A 17445-nucleotide genomic window follows, 5' to 3' on the forward strand; every position below is an offset into this window, starting at 1 on the left:
TCCCAGGGCCCCACTCCTTTTTCTAACTAGTTTTCACCAGTGACACCTGAGTTCTGGTTGAGGCTTGGCCTTTCTTCTGAATTCTGCACTCAATTATTCTACTTCAAAGTTACTGTACAATATGCTCACAACTATGCACATATAGCCATACAAATTAAATTACAAAGGCATACACATTTCCTCAGCTGTGCTGCCATATGGACAGTGCAGTTCTGGAACATTCTACTGGCTAGGTGTGCTCTAAACCATACCTTTATTTCCACAAGTTTGTAACATTTAGTGTCTACAAAGCAAAGCCTCTCTCTCCTCCAAGGCTCCCACTTTCCATTCTCTCCCATCCCTTGCTTCCCAAGAGTCAGCAAACAACACTCACTGCTTTCTAGGACTCAAGGGTTTGCTGCTTAAATTAAATTACTCCAACAGCTGTGGGCCGAGGTTGTCTCCTTTTAGCCTCTTTTAAACCGTGCCCCATATTGGAACAAAGGGGCTCTTCCTTTTTATATGCAGGCATGCTCCAATCTTAGCTCCCAGACTGCCTCTTGATTAAAGCCCAGGATCCTGTGGCTGACTTCCTGGGCCCCTCCTAATCCAACCTTCTGCTTGTCATGTGCTCCCATCCTCAAACAGCTTTCCTCCGGTGCACACAAGTAACTCAGAGTCTCTTTTCAGCCTCAGCTTAGCTGATGTTTTCTCGGGAAGCATCCCTGAACATCCCCACAGGGACACTCTCCAAGCAGTCTCCTTGTGTGAGACTTTCCTACCAGAATTTGCTTTGCTATAAGATTCCTCTTTTGTAGGTATGACACTTCTTGGATTTTCCCTGTGCTTAAAAATATTCAACAGATCTCTGTTACTTAAAGGACAAAGTCCTGGGCCTGCCATTCTACTAGGCTGCTTTTAAGAATGGACCCATGAGTTTCCTTAGCTCCCCTTCAAAATCCTGGTGATGGGAAGTGGCCTCTGCCACTCAGGGTCAGTGGTGTCTGCTGCTAATTAAATCCTCATTTCTCTGCTTGTCAGTTGAGGGGGCAGTTATTTACAGGTTCTCTTTCTCTGGCTCAGGGATACACTTCTAGATAGAAGAGCCTGTCCGATGACAATACCGAAAATGAAGGTCTGGGCTGATGGCCTGAGAGCATGGGTGGAAGAAGAGAGTTAAAAAGCTAAGATCGAGTCAGGCCGCTCGGCTTCTAGGGAGGCTCTCTGCAATAGGTGCCCGGCCCAGCTTTTTTTCAAAATGTCTACTGTCCTCGAAATCCTGTGCAAGCTCAGCTTGGAGGGTGATCATTCTACACCCCCAAGTGCCTATGGGTCGGTCAAACCCTACACCAACTTCGACTCCAAGAGGGATGCTTTGAACATTGAAACAGCAATCAAGACCAAAGGAGTGGACGAGGTCACCACTGTCAACATTCTGACTAACCGCAGTAATGTGCAGAGGCAGGACAACTTCGCCTACTAGAGAAGGACCAAAAAGGAACTGCCATCGGCGATGAAGTTGGCCTTGTCTGGTCACCTGGAGACAGTGATGTTAGGCCTATTGAAGACACCTGCTCAGTACGATGCCTCTGAACTCAAAGCCTCCATGAAGGGCCTGGGAACTGATGAGGACTCCCTCATCGAGATCATCTGCTCAAGAACCAACCGGGAGCTGCAGGAGATTAATGGAGTATATAAGGAAATGTACAAGACCGATCTGGAGAAGGACATCGTCTCTGACACAGCAGAGGATGGTTCTGTTATCGACTACGAGCTGATTGACCAGGATGCCCAGGAGCTCTATGATGCTGAGGTGAAGAGGAAAGGGACCGATGTGCCCAAGTGGATCAGCATCATGACTGAGCGCACTGTGTGCCACCTCCAGAAAGTGTTCGAAAGGTACAAGAGCTACAGTCCTTATGACATGCTGGAGAGCATCAAGAAAGAGGTCAAAGGAGACCTGGAGAACGCCTTCCTGAACCTGGTTCAGTGCATTTACAACAAGCCCCTGTACTTTGCTGACCGGCTGTATGGCTCCATGAAGGGCAAGGGGACTCGAGACAAGGTCCTGATTAGAATCATGGTCTCTCGCAGTGAAGTGGACATGTTGAAAATCAGATCTGAATTCAAGAGGAAATATGGCAAATCCCTGTACTACTTCATCCAGCAAGACACTAAGGGTGACTACCAGAAGGCGCTGCTGTACCTGTGTGGTGGGGACGACTGAAGGGCTTGGCACAGTGGATGGCCCAGAAGTGGCCCTACCTGTGCCCCAACCTAATGTTCTAGAGAATCAGCCTGCCACTATGGACCCCTGAGCTCCTCCCTGTGAAGATAGAGCTGCCGACCCATCCCCCATCTTAGCTGCCTTTGCCTGGCTTTCCCCTCATTCTCTCCTTTATGCCAAAGAAATGAACATTCCAGGGAGTTGGATGTACCGTCTGTGACATGAGACACTTCCTCATATGTACTGTGTCATGAATAAACCATTTTTACTTTAGAAAAAAAAGCTAAGACCACACACCTTTCTCTGAGACTGGGCTCAAAGAAGAAAGTGGGGACAGAGGAGGCCACCAGCCACCACTCACCTGTTGGTATCTCTGGCCACATCTTCATAGACACTCTGCACTCCAATCTCCAGCCTTGTGCAGCCGTAAGTCAACATGTCACTTAGGTGCCGCTTCATGCAGTAATCAGGTCTGGTCTCAATGGTAATCCCTATGCACTTTGTGAGGCTTCTCTCGGAATACCTGCGGAGCAGAAGTAAAATCACACACCCGGGGCACTTCTTCCTAGCCTGCCTTCTCTAGTCTTCCCAGGGTGAGACAGTTAGCTAAGATAGTTCAAGTCTCAGCTCTCCTACTTCCTCGCCAGGCAGGAAGTAATTCTATTAACCTCTTTGGACTTGGCATCTCCATTTGCCAATGACGACGGTAACAACGGTATCCACACTTCACAGAGCTGACACAACCTCATGGGCACACCCGCATCTCATTCCCGTTATCATTATAATTCACAGTTGGCTGCAGCCATAATCTTCTTGAAAACAGTGATTTCAACTGTGAAAAGCTATTTCTCAATTCCTAGCAACCGATTTCACATAAGCAAAACCCATCTGCATTATTTATTTCTCTCTGCATCACAGAAACATTTTAAATACAACAAGGGGTGGGGGAGATAAGGGGAGCACTGCAGGTGGCGGGGAGCATTCAGGTGAAACATCGTCTATGCACCCAGAAGCCTAGCTTCTAGGAATATGCAAAACTAGACAGCATTTTTGGTCATTTACTAAGTCAAGACCCAGGATAGTGAGGACCACCTTGGTTTAAGTCCTCTAAGATGATGGCCTTACTGTTGGCCCAAGGTCATATCATCTGTCAGGCCGCTGGTGAGGTGGGTGGCAGGAACTCAGTGATGGAGGACACTGTGACCGACACTGGGTCACTGACTGTCAACAGAGCAGTGTCCTATCATTTCACCTACCACATGAAGACACTGATGCTCACTGGGAACAGGCATTTTGCTCTGGGACACAGTGAAAACGGCTCAGGGAGCTGAAGCTGGGTCTGTTATCTACCATGCTATTTAGACTCTCAGCCCTCTGCACATCTCTAACCTAACTGTAACCATTCTTTTTTGCACCTTTCCATAATGTTCTCATGGAGGACAGGAAGTCACATGATTAAACATCTGCTTCTAACAGCAATTACTGGATACCAAAGACCTTTCTAAAATTAAAAGAAAAAAAGAAATCACTGTGGACAAAGCAAATTAGATAAAGATGCATGAAGGACAGAAGGGCCCTCTGAGTATAGCTCAAAAAGTACCTGAAAACATCCTAGAATCCAGATTCTAACATGTACCACAAGCCGTGCTATTAACTGATATTTCTCAAAAGCAGTGGCCTTAGGCAAGAGAGCCTGGGCACAGTGACAGCTCCGTCATTGGGGAAAACAAGAGAGTTGGCAACAGCAGCGATGGGAATCTGCCCAGAGGAGAGGGAAAACCTATGAGCTGATCTGTCTATAACAGAGCATCCATCACGGCCCATGGAGGCACACGGAGGAGGCTGCCATAAGCACTACACCATCACCTTATAAATCAAAACAAAGTACAGGACAGAGGCAAATCTTACTCTCAAAAATTTAACTCCACCTGAAACATGTCTTTCCTCTGGGCAAAAGTGGAGAAGGAGAAAATAACTCACAGTTTAAAAAGCCATTGGTGGCATATGCTTTTAATCCAAGCACTTGGGAAGCAGAGGCAGTTGGGTCTCTGAGTTCCAGGACAGCCAGGGCGACAGAGAAACCCTGTCTTGAAAAGCAAAAGAAGGGGTTGGGGATTTAGCTCAGTGGTAGAGCGCTCGCCTAGCAAGCGCAAGGCCCCGGGTTCGGTCCCCAGCTCCGAGAAAAAGAAAAGAGTATTTTTGATTTCCTTTTAGAACTGTATTTCCATCTGAGAAGCAATGAAGTAGAAAATTTTATCAAATCTGAACATTAAAAAAACAACTGAGTATTGGATCTTTGGTGAGCTACAATGATTTTATTGTTGCTATGTGTAGTCCAGTATCTTTTTTTTTTTCTCTTTTCTTTTTTTCGGAGCTGGGGACCGAACCCGGGCCCTTGCGCTTGCTAGGCAAGCGCTTTACCACTGAGCCAAATCCCCAACCCCTGTAGTCCAGTATCTTAATAAATCTGCTGTCTTGTTTAAGAGATGTAAAGATATCTACATAACTATTCTTTTTCAATGCTAATACATGTACACAACATGCTACTTAATCTAAGCATTTTAGGGTCTGCTCCATACCTCCCTCTATCCTTTAAACAGCCACTTAGCAAGTGTGCCTCTCTTCCGGTACCACAATTGACATTGTACCTTCTGGGATTTCAGTCTTTTAGGTTCTGGGGCAGAGAGGAGTTGCTTTGACTTCTAATAGACAGAGACAGGGCTTGGACTCCTGTCTCTGGTTCTCCTGCCACAGCTAGAGGAATGCCTTAGGAAGGCGGCAGGGACGCTGCCACCCAGTCTTCAACTCTGCTCAAAGCCATCTCTCCTTCAGTGACATGTTCCCAGAGTCCTTGGTATGAGCTCTGTGTGCATCCACACTACAAAGTTTATCTGTTATTTATGGATATGCCTGTCCCTCCTTTTAAACAGGGAACTCCCAGCAGGTCCAACAATGTTTAGTGTCTAATAGCTTAGGAGGTCAGCACTAACTCTTCCAATCAAACTGAAGAAATGAGCATGAAGAATGAATAAATGAATCAGGTGTAGCAGGATAAAGGAGGACTCGCTCCCTTCCCATAGCCTCTAGTGATCTTCCCACCTACCGTCCCTCTTGGAAATAGAAAAGGTGATTTGCATTAGGTTAGAGATTCCATAAGAACTAAAAATCTAATGGGTTGGGGATTTAGCTCAGTGGTAGAGCGCTTGCCTAGCAAGGGCAAGCCCTGGGTTTGGTCCCCAGCTCCGAAAAACAAAAAACAAACAAAAAAACCCAAAAAACCTAAAAATCTAGTTTTTATCCCAGAGCTGCTTCAGTCAAGCTACAGGAACAAAGAATTGATAAACTCCAAATGGGAAAGGTGAGTTTTTAAAGAAATCATCTTAAAACAATTCAGCCTCCATACTGGAAAAAATAAGCCTTGACTCCTACCTCACACAGTATATGGAAATTAATTTAAAGGGGATCAGAAAGTGAAATGTAAAACCCGAAATTTTAATTACAAGACAACACAGGAGACTAACCCTGTGCCCTGGGACTATGTGATGGTTTAATAGTTACAATACAGAAAGCATTGGTAAGAAAGAAAAAGTTTGGTCATCTTAATTCTGCCCTAAGAGATCATCAATAGAATAAATAGCCAAGGTACAGACTGGGTTCTCGAATCAAGGACATGTAACAGCCCAACAAAAAAATAGAAAAAAAATCACAAAGGAAATACAATCAGAGGGCACAAGCAAACACTCAAGTGTTCAATGACATTAGTCATCAGGAAAATGCAAATTAAAACCACAATAGATGCCGTCACACACCCACCAGAATGGCTAAAATTAAAAGGACTGACAGCAGCGTGCTCTGGGAGGAATGCAGAAGCACCAAGCACTCACCCATGAGTGCTAGGAGTACAGACAGCACAATCATCCCAGAAAAATGGCTAGCCATTTCTCATGGAAACACTAACAAGCCTAGCAATTCCGCCTACTACCCAAGAGCAATACATACACTTAATCACGAAAAGACTTGTACAAAAATGGTAAGGGTTGTATTAATAAAAAGCTGCAAGCAGCCCGTATCCAGACAGAAGAATGGATACAGAATGTGGTCCATACACAACTGTGGTCCATGTACCCAGTAGAACACTGCTTAGCATTAAAAATGAACAACCCTGGATTCACCGAACAACACTAGTGAACCTCAAGCAACAGTCACTGAAAGACCCCTCCACAGGAGACTAGATGATTAACAGCTCCATTATGTAAAGTTCTACAGTGGGTTTAATTCATGTATGGTGGGTTAAAAAACACAAAAACTGGGCTGGAGAGATGGCTCAGTGGTTAAGAGCACTGACTGCTCTTTTAAAGGTCCTGAGTTCAAGTCCCAGCAACCATGTGGTGGCTCACAACCATTGTTAATGGGATCCGATGACCTCTTCTGGTGTGCTTGACTGAAGAAAGTAACAGTGTACTCACATTAAATAAATAAATTAAAAAAAAAAAAAACACAAAAACTACCAGAATTGCCAATACTAGGAAGAGAAAGTGAGGATTTTCTGGAGGAAAAGAAAGTAACTCTGGTGAAAGAAATCCTCTCCATCATTTATCTGCTTTCACAGGCTCTTACTAGGAAGCACAGGTTGGCCTCAAATTTGAGCTCCTTCTGTTTCTGCCTCCTGTTTGTTGGATTGCACTGCAGCTGTTCATGTTCTGAATCTTTTTTTTTTTCTTCTTTTTTTTCGGAGCTGGGGACCGAACCCAGGGCCCACTGAACTAAATCCCCAACCCCTCATGTTCTGAATCTTAACAGTGGTTTTGTTACATACGTCTGTCGAATTCAATCAAGGGTATGTTAAGTATGTGTGTGTTCTGCTCACCTAAAGGGAAAACACTAAGCGAATGCTAGTTTACACAATGCATGGCAATGCACGTGGGGAAGACCGTGGAAACTGCCAGTTGCTTCCAGACCTCTGGAGGCTGCTTTTTGCTTCCTTCACAGCCTAGGCGAGAACAGGAATTCACTTTGGGGTTTGGTACCCAGCATTGCCTTGCGTCCTAGCTTTCCCAAGATGTGTAAGGACACAGGAAATTTACAGCCAGTGATGGGGGGGAGGGGACGACAGGACATGGAAATGAGTTTAAAATTCCACAGGGAAAAGTGTGACTCATGCCTCCTGGATGGGTAACTACCCTTTTAAATTGTACCTTGTGAAAACAGCCAAGGAACACTGAATATAAAACTGCTTCTGGGCAGAGCTGATTAAAAAGGAATAAAACTCCATTAAGAGCTTGCTCTGAGTTATCTGGCAACAGTCGCACTCTGGTGAATGGGTGACTCAGATCCCACTGTGGTCTTTCTCCAAAGTGGTGGTTTTATGGGATGACAGTCATTGGTAATTGGTGCTCTCTGGAGACCTGAAAAGGCTCCGTCTGGCTGATGGGCTGAGTGATCAGTACTGGCTTCCTTCAACAGCCTTCACAGTGGCAGGCCTGTGCTGTCCTTGAGCAGCCTCCTGTTCCTTCACTTTCTGTCTGCAAAGATTTCAGACTTCCTGCTATCAACAGGCCACAAATAATAACCAGGCTCACACTGGTTTAAAATCTAGTCCTAAACTTGTAAGTAAAAACAAACCAAACCTTTTTTTCTTTTTCTTTTTTTTTTTTTTTCTTTTTTTCGGAGCTGGGCACCGAACAACAAACCAAACCTTTAATCACTTGGGTTAGACACAGGAAGACCAAGAAAGGACAGATGAACTAATTAAAGTGTGGCCCTAAAGGATGTTTAACCTTCAACAATGGTGGCTCACCTGCTACCTCAAGATGTTGGCCTAGTTTAAAATGGCCCCTTGACAAACAGACATCCTACCATCCTGAGCAAATAGGTTTCAGTGCCACAGCTGAGTGGGGAGGTGACACCTGCCAGGCTCTGCAGTGAACCAGCTTCCATCAGAGTAGGTGGCTCTTCTGCAAAACATCTATTTTCCAAACATCCTCTCACAAGGTAACAGACAGGAAAGGCTGCCTACAGGCTCTGAAAAGAACACATCAGACCAAAACCAGTTTTCCTGGGCTGTTCTTTAATTCACAACGATGCTAACATCTGAAAAATCATTTTGTTTCTAGTTTAGTTCAGAAACTGCTACTTCAAATGACATAAAATTTCCCCTGAACACTTTATTATAGGGAGCCGTACAAAGAATTTACCTCAACAAAGCAAACGAAAGCTCACAAAGCGGCATTTTTCACACTGCCTCACAAAGTACAGAGACAGGGAGACCGACAGCAGCGACAGCAGCCGAGCGGGCTGCAGAGTGGAGCACCATGTTGTGGTGGCCCCCTCCACTTTTATTACTTCCTAAGAGCCACTCAGGAAATTTGCTGCAATGAAGACTCAAGTCAGAGGAACCATTCTTAAACTAAAAGCAGAGTGCCCTCTTGAGGCAAAGAACAGAAACAAGCCCATGCTGGCCCTGGCCAGACATCTGCAGTAGAGACTTTCTTCCCTTGGGGACTTTTTTGGGCAAAGACATCGTGATCTGAATAGAGTAAGTTCTAACAAAAATAGATGACTTATGGTCAAATACTATGGGGCACCAGAACTGCAGCAAGACTGCGGGCACTTGGACTGATGACAAAGCCGTACCACAGAAACTCTCCATATGCTCATCCAGCCTGCTCCACAGAGGCCCAGGACTCAAACCCTACATGGAAAAGCTCAGAGCAAACTTATAGAGGAGGTATGCTGAAGATAGCTATAGCTGAACTCCACATGTGTAAACACACACACACCTTCAACATATGAAACCTGTGTTGAGAAGAGGGGTCTATATGTACATAAGCTTGGGAAGATTTATTTACCTAAATTATTTTACAGTCTTTTACTTATTTTTAAATTTGTTATTGTGCGTGTATGAACATGTGTATGTGATGGCACTTGTGTAAGGCAAAGGCCCTCTAACCTGTGCTGCTGAGCCACACACACTAGGCTAGCTGGCCCTTAAGCTTCCACGTGACCCTTCTCTATCTCTACAGCAGAAAAGCTGGGATTACAGGTACACGGCACGGATAACCCAGCCACGTTTACAACTGGTGTGCGTTGTGCATGCCTGCAGGTGAGTGAGCAGAGGACAACCTCAAGCTCATTCTTAAGTGGGATTCAATGGTATTGAAGACAACAGTGCTAGGAGTTTTAGAGGTGAAGGAGGTCATCTGGGAACCCTGAGTTGCTGCTGCCATTACATCTTGGAGCTGTAATGAAGGGTACTTCCCCCAAATCATACTTTATCTAAGGTATAATTTGACTCATGAGTGAGTTGGGTCACATCATTTCTCCTCTTGAAACTTTGGGGCTTTACTAAGCATGACTCATACTCAAGAATGATCAGGGTTTTGAATGAACAGTAAAAATAGATGCCATCTTTTCTGGTCACCGAGGTCCCTGTGGGGACAAGACACACCTCCTAAGTCTAGATTCAGGAACAGAGGTAATTTACCTGTCATTTATCAGTCAAACAAAAGTATTTGCTCGCCACATGTTGTTCCAGAGGATAAGTCCTTTCTGCAGCTCCTCAGGCTACTCCGGACATTTATTTAAATTTAGGAAATATCTTTAGACAAATAGAGAGGCATGACCTCAGCTCCAGGAGGTAACCCTACCAAGGTCATCCCTGGTTGTCTTTGATGCTATAGACTGACTGCTCAAAGTCCAGTCCAGTGTTTACTCAGGTTTCAGCTGAGGTATGAAACTGCACTCAGGTTTATTCCAGACCTGATCTACTTATCACCACATAAACGTATAAGAGGAACTATTTCACCCACCGTGTAATCAGATGCATGACATTCTCCTCCTCCTTCAGAAAAGAGAGGCCAAAGTCTGACAGTGCTAAGGTGTCAGAAAGAGACTAGATGTCTTTCAACATTCTGATGGTTCACAGGTGCAGATGTGCGTGAGCACGTATGCACGCACGCACGCATGCACGCACGCACATACACATTCACTCTTTTACACCTAGCCATTTCTAGCATTGTAGCAAAGCTCAGGCTCTGAACATTGCCTGGGTCTCTATTCCCACTCTGCCAACAACTATTTGTTAAGTCTAGGCAAGCTGCTTTACCTCTCTGGCCTTGGAGCCTCATTATGTCAGACAGGTGATTTGACCGTACAATCAAAGGCTTACTGTGTGTGGTGAATCACTGTGCACACAGCAAATGTAGGCCTCCTTTACTCCCAGCTCTTCTTCCTCAGTGCTAACCTTGGCCAATAATGACCACGACACACAGACAGTCATGGAGAGACATACACATAATGGAACCTATGGTAAAATTCTGAACATTGCTTTTTGCCTGAGCATACCTAGGAGACGAAAAATTCTCCCACTAGATAATTTATCCATCCATGGGGCTGTGAATGTCGCCTATGATTGAAAATCGCCATTGTGTACCTATAGCCAAGACTTCGGGTTTTGCACCCTACCAGTCATCTCTACACGAATCATGGACACTTGAAACATAACAAACCCAAATTTCCTCCCTCAAACCTTAACTTCCCCATGGCTTTTCTGTCTTAGCATATGATATTCCCACCCAACTCCTCAGGTGTCATGCTTGGCCTTCCTTCCCCTAACCAGCCTGTTCTCCACACCTGTGCCAGCACCCTTGCCTGAGCCACAGTGAGGAGGACGCTCACAGGCCTCTCACATTCCCTCCTATAAGACTCTAGCCTGCTGTCAGAGGCAGTCAAATGCTCTCACCTGTCAATGAGGATCGACCACCACCCACTGGGCTAGAAACAATCTACTTCTGCATTTCACACGAATTCAGCTCCTTTGAAAGGGCACACCATCTGGCCCACGTTCAGCCTTTCAGCATCACCTGAGGATGTGCCCTTGGTCACTGGAGTGTAACCCAATGGCCTGTGGAAAGCGTGAGCTGTGTTGTTTCTTGCACCCTTATTCTGCCCTCCGCAGAAGTCTCAGACTCCTCTTCCTACAACAACCTCTGTCACATCAGTCCTTTCAAATCATAGCTTTTACTGTAAGACACTTAACTACGAAAGGACAGTGCCAGAAAGACACAAACAGTTGTGCCCAGGACCTGTAACTGCATAGACAGCACAGTGTTTGAATAAGAAGAGCTCCCACGGGCATTTATATCCCAAATGTTTGGTCAACAGAGTTGAACTCCTTTAAAGGATTAGAAAGGTTTAGGAGGTGCCTTGTTGGAGGAAGGGTGTCACTGGGGGTGAGCATGCCAGGGCCAGTCTCTCTCTGTGCTTGTGGATCAGGATGTAGCTCTCTACTACTTCTCCATAGCACCGCAACATGCTGGTAAGCTCTCTGCCATGTTGATAACACACAAAGCCTCTGAAACTATAAACAAGGCACCAATTAAATGCTTTCTTTCATAGGAGTTGCCTTGCTCATGGTGTTTCTTCACAGCAACAGAACAGTGACTAAGACACTAGTGGGACTGTAAATAATAATTAAAAATGTGCATAAGTAGTAGCTGCCCAGGTATCCTCAAATTCCTGAAAACAAGCATATTTTAAGACTTTTTTTATATGAAAGCTCAGCACTCTCCGGCTAAAGTGTGACGCCCTCGCTAACAAAGCTCAGGCATCTTCTTCTTTATCAATGGGAATTCAGAATGAGTGTACGATCACGGGGTGTGCTGTCTGCTCCTTCAGGCTCCATGTGAAAACTCACAATGTAGTAGTGCTGAGTAGTAACTTTGAGAGGTGAGCAGGCAGAGGTCTCTGTCCTCAGGAGTGGAACAATGTTGTTATGAAAGTGAGGCAGGCCCCCTTGTGCTTCACCCTCTGGTCATGCCCCATGAGGTTATGACAGAGGCTCTTGCAAATGCTGAACCCATGATACTGAACTTCCCAACCTCCACAAACACCAGACAGCTGTTCATTTCAAATTACCCAGGATGGGGTATTCTGTTCTTGCAGTGGAAACAGACTAAAACAAGGACCATTCTTGAAGAGCAAATACTTGATAGTCAAGGATCAATTATTTAATAAATGAATGCTTAAGCAATAGTCATTTGCCTCAATGTTTCCTATAGCAGTGAGATGCTTCTGACAAAAACCACGCAGTCCTGGGCTGGGTTCAATCCCTGCACCTCACAGTGGAAAGAAGCCTCCCAAAATGTGTCCTCTGATCTCCACAGGTACACGTGATAGGTGCTGTTCTCTCCCTCTCCCTTCTCTCTCCTCCACTAATAAATTAAAAAAAAGAAAGAAGGAAGGAAGGCGGATGGATGAATGGATAGCCTGTCCTTTGTGGGTAGACTGAAACTCAAATAGGCCAATCTAAACTAGTTTGAGTTTGGACAGCTCAATCAGCCTGTGTCTGGAAAGATCTATGGACAAGTCAGTCTATGAAAACGTGACTTTGACAACGAACCACACTTTTTTTTTTTTTTTGTTAAAGGATTAGCTCAATGAAAATAATTTTTTCCCACAAAAAAAGAAAGTATGAGAAATTCAGAATATATACACAGAACAAATCAAATCACCATGGGCGGCTGTAGGAGGGTGAACAGACAGGTAATGGCTTCGCAGAGTGAGAAATAGGGCTTCTTACTTGATTGCCTCGTAAATATTGTTTGAAGTATGTCCTGATAAAGCATCGTGTAAATTTCGGATAAAATAATCTCTGTATTCCTCCGGAAGGGCCATGAACGTTCCGCCCATCACGATGAACTCCACCTTATCCACACTGTGGCCAAGCTGCTTTAGCTGGAAGAAGCACACATCCATCAGAGCACTGCTCCAGGGCTACAGAACTCCCGATTTCATTTCATAGTCTCTCCAGCACAGTTTATAAATGAAATGCCGTAAAACACACTTTGCTAATTCTGAGCATTTAAAAAAGAAATGTCTAAAAGAAAAATAATTCTTGCTCAAATAAGATGGGAGATTAAGAATTAAAACTAAATCAGAAGCAAGACCAATGCTGACAGCTGAGTAGCAATTTAACAACAGGAAGAATTTAAGACATATAAAACAGGTAACACAGAATGTAATAAAAAGAAATCAACATAATGTAGTATCAAATACTGCAAATATTTACTACACATAAAGACACAATTGTGACTGAAATATAACCTGGACTTCATGTACAGGGAGAAAGACAAACACTAGCCTGAGCCTTCAAGATGCAATTTAAAGCTGACTGTGGGCACAGGCCCTCGAACTCCTTCTAGAAGACTCAAGTTTGTAACTGACTATCTCAAAATGAAATACCCCATCTCTTCTACCACAGGGCAGAATGGCACTGTGCCAACTACAATAAGCCAGGATCCAAGTTTTAAAATTTCTTGCTGTATTGTAAGCATGAAGAAGCTAGGATCAAATATGAACTAGAATATACTATTTAATGAATACCCATATAGACCTTTAAAAATAGGTGTTTCTATAAGTAGCAAATTGCAGGAGCTGCTACTCTATGTCTGTGCATCTGAGTGAGAATGTGTAGGGCTACCCATCAATACTACAGGGTTACGTCTCTGCCTATGGATGCATACAAGGGGGAACATCGGACTCATTCTGGCAGCATCTATAAAAACTGCTAGGACTCCAAGCCAAACTCCACCCCACCTGAAGAGGTGGGGATCCCCGTGTCACTGTATCACTAAGTTCCCCAGATGACTCTACTGCACTTACTCAGAAAAGAACTGTTACCGTATGTGACTATCCTAATAGCTAAACCTAGGATCTTTAAACATTTTTAGTGAATAAAATATTTCATACTCTGTTAAAAACAGTTTTTCTCATGTGATGGTTATTCTTGGTTGTCAACCTGATGACAACTGAAACTAAAATCCAAATAGCTAGGCACACCTGTGAGAGATTTTTTTTTAAATTAAATAATCTAAAGTATATAACCCTATTAAAAAATGGGGTACAGAGCTAAATAAAAAATTCTCAACTGAGGAATATCGAATGGCCAAGAAGCACCTAAAGAAATGTTCAACATCCTTAGTCATCAGCAAAATCCAAATCAAAACAATCTGAGATTCCACATCACACCAATCAGAATGGCTAAGGTTAAAAAACTCAGGTGACAGCAGATGCTGTTGAGGATATGGAAAAAGAGGAACACTCCTCCATTGTTGATGGGATTGCAAGCTGGTACAACCACTCTGGAAATCAGTCTGGAGGTTCCTTAGAAAATTGGACACAGTACTACCTGAGGACCCAGCTATACCACACCTGGGCATATACCCAAAAGATGCTCCAACATATAACAAAGACACATGCTCCACTATGTTCATAGTAGCCTTATTTATAATAGCCAGAAGCTGGAAAGAACCCAGATGCCCTTCAACAGAGGAATGGATACAGAAAATGTGGTACATCTACACAATGGAATATTACTCAGCTGTTAAAAACAATGACTTCATGAAATTTACAGGCAAATGGATGGAACTAGAAAATATCATCCTGAGTGAGGTAACCCAAACACAAAAACACAAACATGGTATGCACTCACTGATAAGTGGATATTACCCCAAAAGCTCGAATTACCCAAGATACAATCCACAGACCACATGAAGCTCAAGAAGAAGGACTACCAAAGTACAGATGCTTCAGTCCTTCTTAAAAGGGGGAACAAAAATATTCATAGGAGGGGATATGGAGACAAGATCTGGAGCAGAGACTGAAGGAAAAGGCCATCCAGAGACTGCCATATACATACAGTCACCAAACCCAGACAATATTGCTGATGCCAAGAAGTGCAAACTGACAGGAGCCTGATATAGCTGTCTCCTGAGAGGCTCTGCCAGAGCATGACAAATACAGAGCCAAATGCTCACAGCCAACCACTGAACTGTGAACGGGGTCCCCAGTGGAGGAGTTATAGAAACGGTTGAAGGAGCTGAAGGAGCTTGCAAGCCCATAAGAACAACAATACCAAGCTCCCAGGGACTAAACCACCATCCAACACATGGACACACCCATGGCTCCAGCTGCATATGTAGCAGAGGATGGCCTTGTTGGGGATCAATGGGAGGAGAAGCCCTTTGTCCTGCCAAAGCTTGACACCCCCCCACCCCCCAGCCCCCCTCATCCTCCAGATCTTTACTCTGGGCCATGACTTCTAAGGGAAACCTATACTAAGGACATACCAGAAGGAAGCAGTCTCTCTCTTCATCTGCTTGCCCCTCCCTCTTCACTGCTAAGTCTATTCCTTCACTGACATTAGAGCCTACTTCTTGGGGATTCCAGAGTATACTGAAGACCAGCTGAGGTATCCAGCCACATGGACTGAACAATTACTGGACTCTTAGACCTTCCATTCATGGGCAGTGATTGTTGGATTAATTGAACCACAACCTATAAGCCATTCTAATAAATTCCCTTTCTCTCTCTCTCTCTCTCTCTCTCTCTCTCTCTCTCTCTCTCTATCTATATGTGTGTGTGTGTGTGTGTATGTGTACTTTTTTCATTCATTCATTCTATAAGTTCTGTTTCTCTAAAGAAGCCTGACTAATATACATCTTAAATGAGTAGAGTACCATGCCTGAAAAACAAAATCAAAGTCAAAATCAGTTTAGAACTTGTGATGGTTTGTATATGCTTGGTACAGGGACTGGAGTATTGCTGTGATAGGCCCGACCAAGGCAAGTCTCACAAAGGACAACATTTAATTGGGGCTGGCTTTCAGATTCAGAGGTTCAGTCCATTATCATCAAGTGGGGAGCGTGGCAGCATCCAGGCAGGCATGATGTGGGAGGAGCTAAGAGTTCTACATCTTCAATATGAAGGCTGCTAGTGGAAGACTGGCTCCCAGGCAGCTAGGATGAGGGTCTTAAAGCCCACGCCCACAGTGGTCTTAAAGCCCACCTCCTCCAACAAGGCCACACCTTCTAACAGTGCTACTCCCTGGCCCCAGCACATAGAAACCATCACAGAACATGTTTTCCTAAGCTCCGTGGGCTCCCTGTGTGGGGTCCTCTGACTGCTGACTCTCCCCACTGTGCTTGCATCATTAGAGCTGGGTGGTGTTAATAATGAACTGCCACACAGGCCCAGAAGTGTGTACTGCACATTCCCTCCCATTTTAGACCTTCTATTTGTCTTACTATGTCGATTACTACAACAAGCTTACATTTTAGCACTTGCAAAGTCATGTTTAGACTCCTTGAGAGTTCAAGGTCACCTGTTCAGTACTAGTTTTTAACCAGCTATGTTAATGTCTAATATTTATGCCATAAAATCCACCCCTTTAAGACACAACTGGGGAGTTTTGATGGAGTTACGCACCACCACACTCACGATGCAGAACAAGTCCGCAATCCTCGGTCAGCTGCTAAAGTCACTCTAAATTCCCTGCCCCCTGAGCACAGTGTCACGCTTCTTGATCTGGCTTTGGAAGCTCAGCCCCTTGCCAGCTGTAAAAGAACTTTTACACACTTTCATACATGACTTCCATCGAAGGGAGAGGACACAACAGTCTCTAAGCAGCATAAGTCTGACCATGCACGGCACGCCGATTTAAGTCTCTCCTTCAGAAGAGCACAAACCTCGCCCTTTCTATCGTACTTCACAATGACTCCAAATTAAGCAACTGCACCACCTTTGAAGCACAGAAAACAATTTACAAAGCTTCTTTACCTGCTCTATCCGGTGTCTTGTCTGCAGATAAGGGTCGTATCTAGCACGGATAGCTCGCATGGAAGTTGGCTAAGTAAACAGGAGAAAATGTTATGTAACAGTTATATAAAATTAAAAAAAATGCAAAGTAGTGAAGGGCTATGTTAAGGGTTTAAGACTAAAACCACACCTCATGTCCCACTTTCTAGTCTCAGAGCATCTGGCTACTCCCTGCCCACACTGAGCTTGCCTCAATAGCAGGGCATCATGTTCTCCTGCTGTGGAAATGTGAAGAACCCAAAGTGCAGTGTGCACATACAGATGGGCACCCGGGCACACACGCGCGCGCGCGCACACACACACACACACACACACACACACACACACACACACACACACAGAGTCATGTAGCAGAATGTTCTTTGCACGAGGCCTTTAACAATACATGTTTTCTAAAGGCTCAGTGATTGATCTTGATGCCACTGTCATACAGCAGAACACTCTCCAGTGATGATGGTGTAGTTCCCTAGCACAAAAGGTTCTTTTCCCAGAAGCTGGAGACTAAGATGGTGATCCGCAGCTGTTCAGAATACAAAGATTAAGTGACAGTGGGATGCCTAACTGATACAGCTACAGCACAGCCG

At 44.5% G+C, this 17445-nt stretch overlaps 1 protein-coding gene and 1 pseudogene across 3 annotated transcripts in view; one reads left to right on the forward strand and one right to left on the reverse strand.

The window, feature by feature from the left end:
* Window positions 1–17445, reverse strand: part of Elp3 (elongator acetyltransferase complex subunit 3) — a 61969-nt gene that overhangs the window by 32211 nt on the left and 12313 nt on the right. For all 3 annotated transcript variants that reach the window (NM_001427748.1, XM_087584768.1, XM_087584769.1), the window contains 3 exon segments: window positions 2568–2729; window positions 12786–12940; window positions 16823–16891. In NM_001427748.1, coding sequence (NP_001414677.1) covers window positions 2568–2729; window positions 12786–12940; window positions 16823–16891 — 386 coding nt within the window.
* On the forward strand, window positions 1197–2408 carry Anxa2-ps1 (annexin A2, pseudogene 1; annotated as a pseudogene).

Source organism: Rattus norvegicus, chromosome 15 (genome assembly GCF_021556685.1).
Source record: "Rattus norvegicus strain SHRSP/BbbUtx chromosome 15, alternate assembly SHRSP_T2T, whole genome shotgun sequence".
Taxonomy (NCBI): domain Eukaryota; kingdom Metazoa; phylum Chordata; class Mammalia; order Rodentia; family Muridae; genus Rattus; species Rattus norvegicus.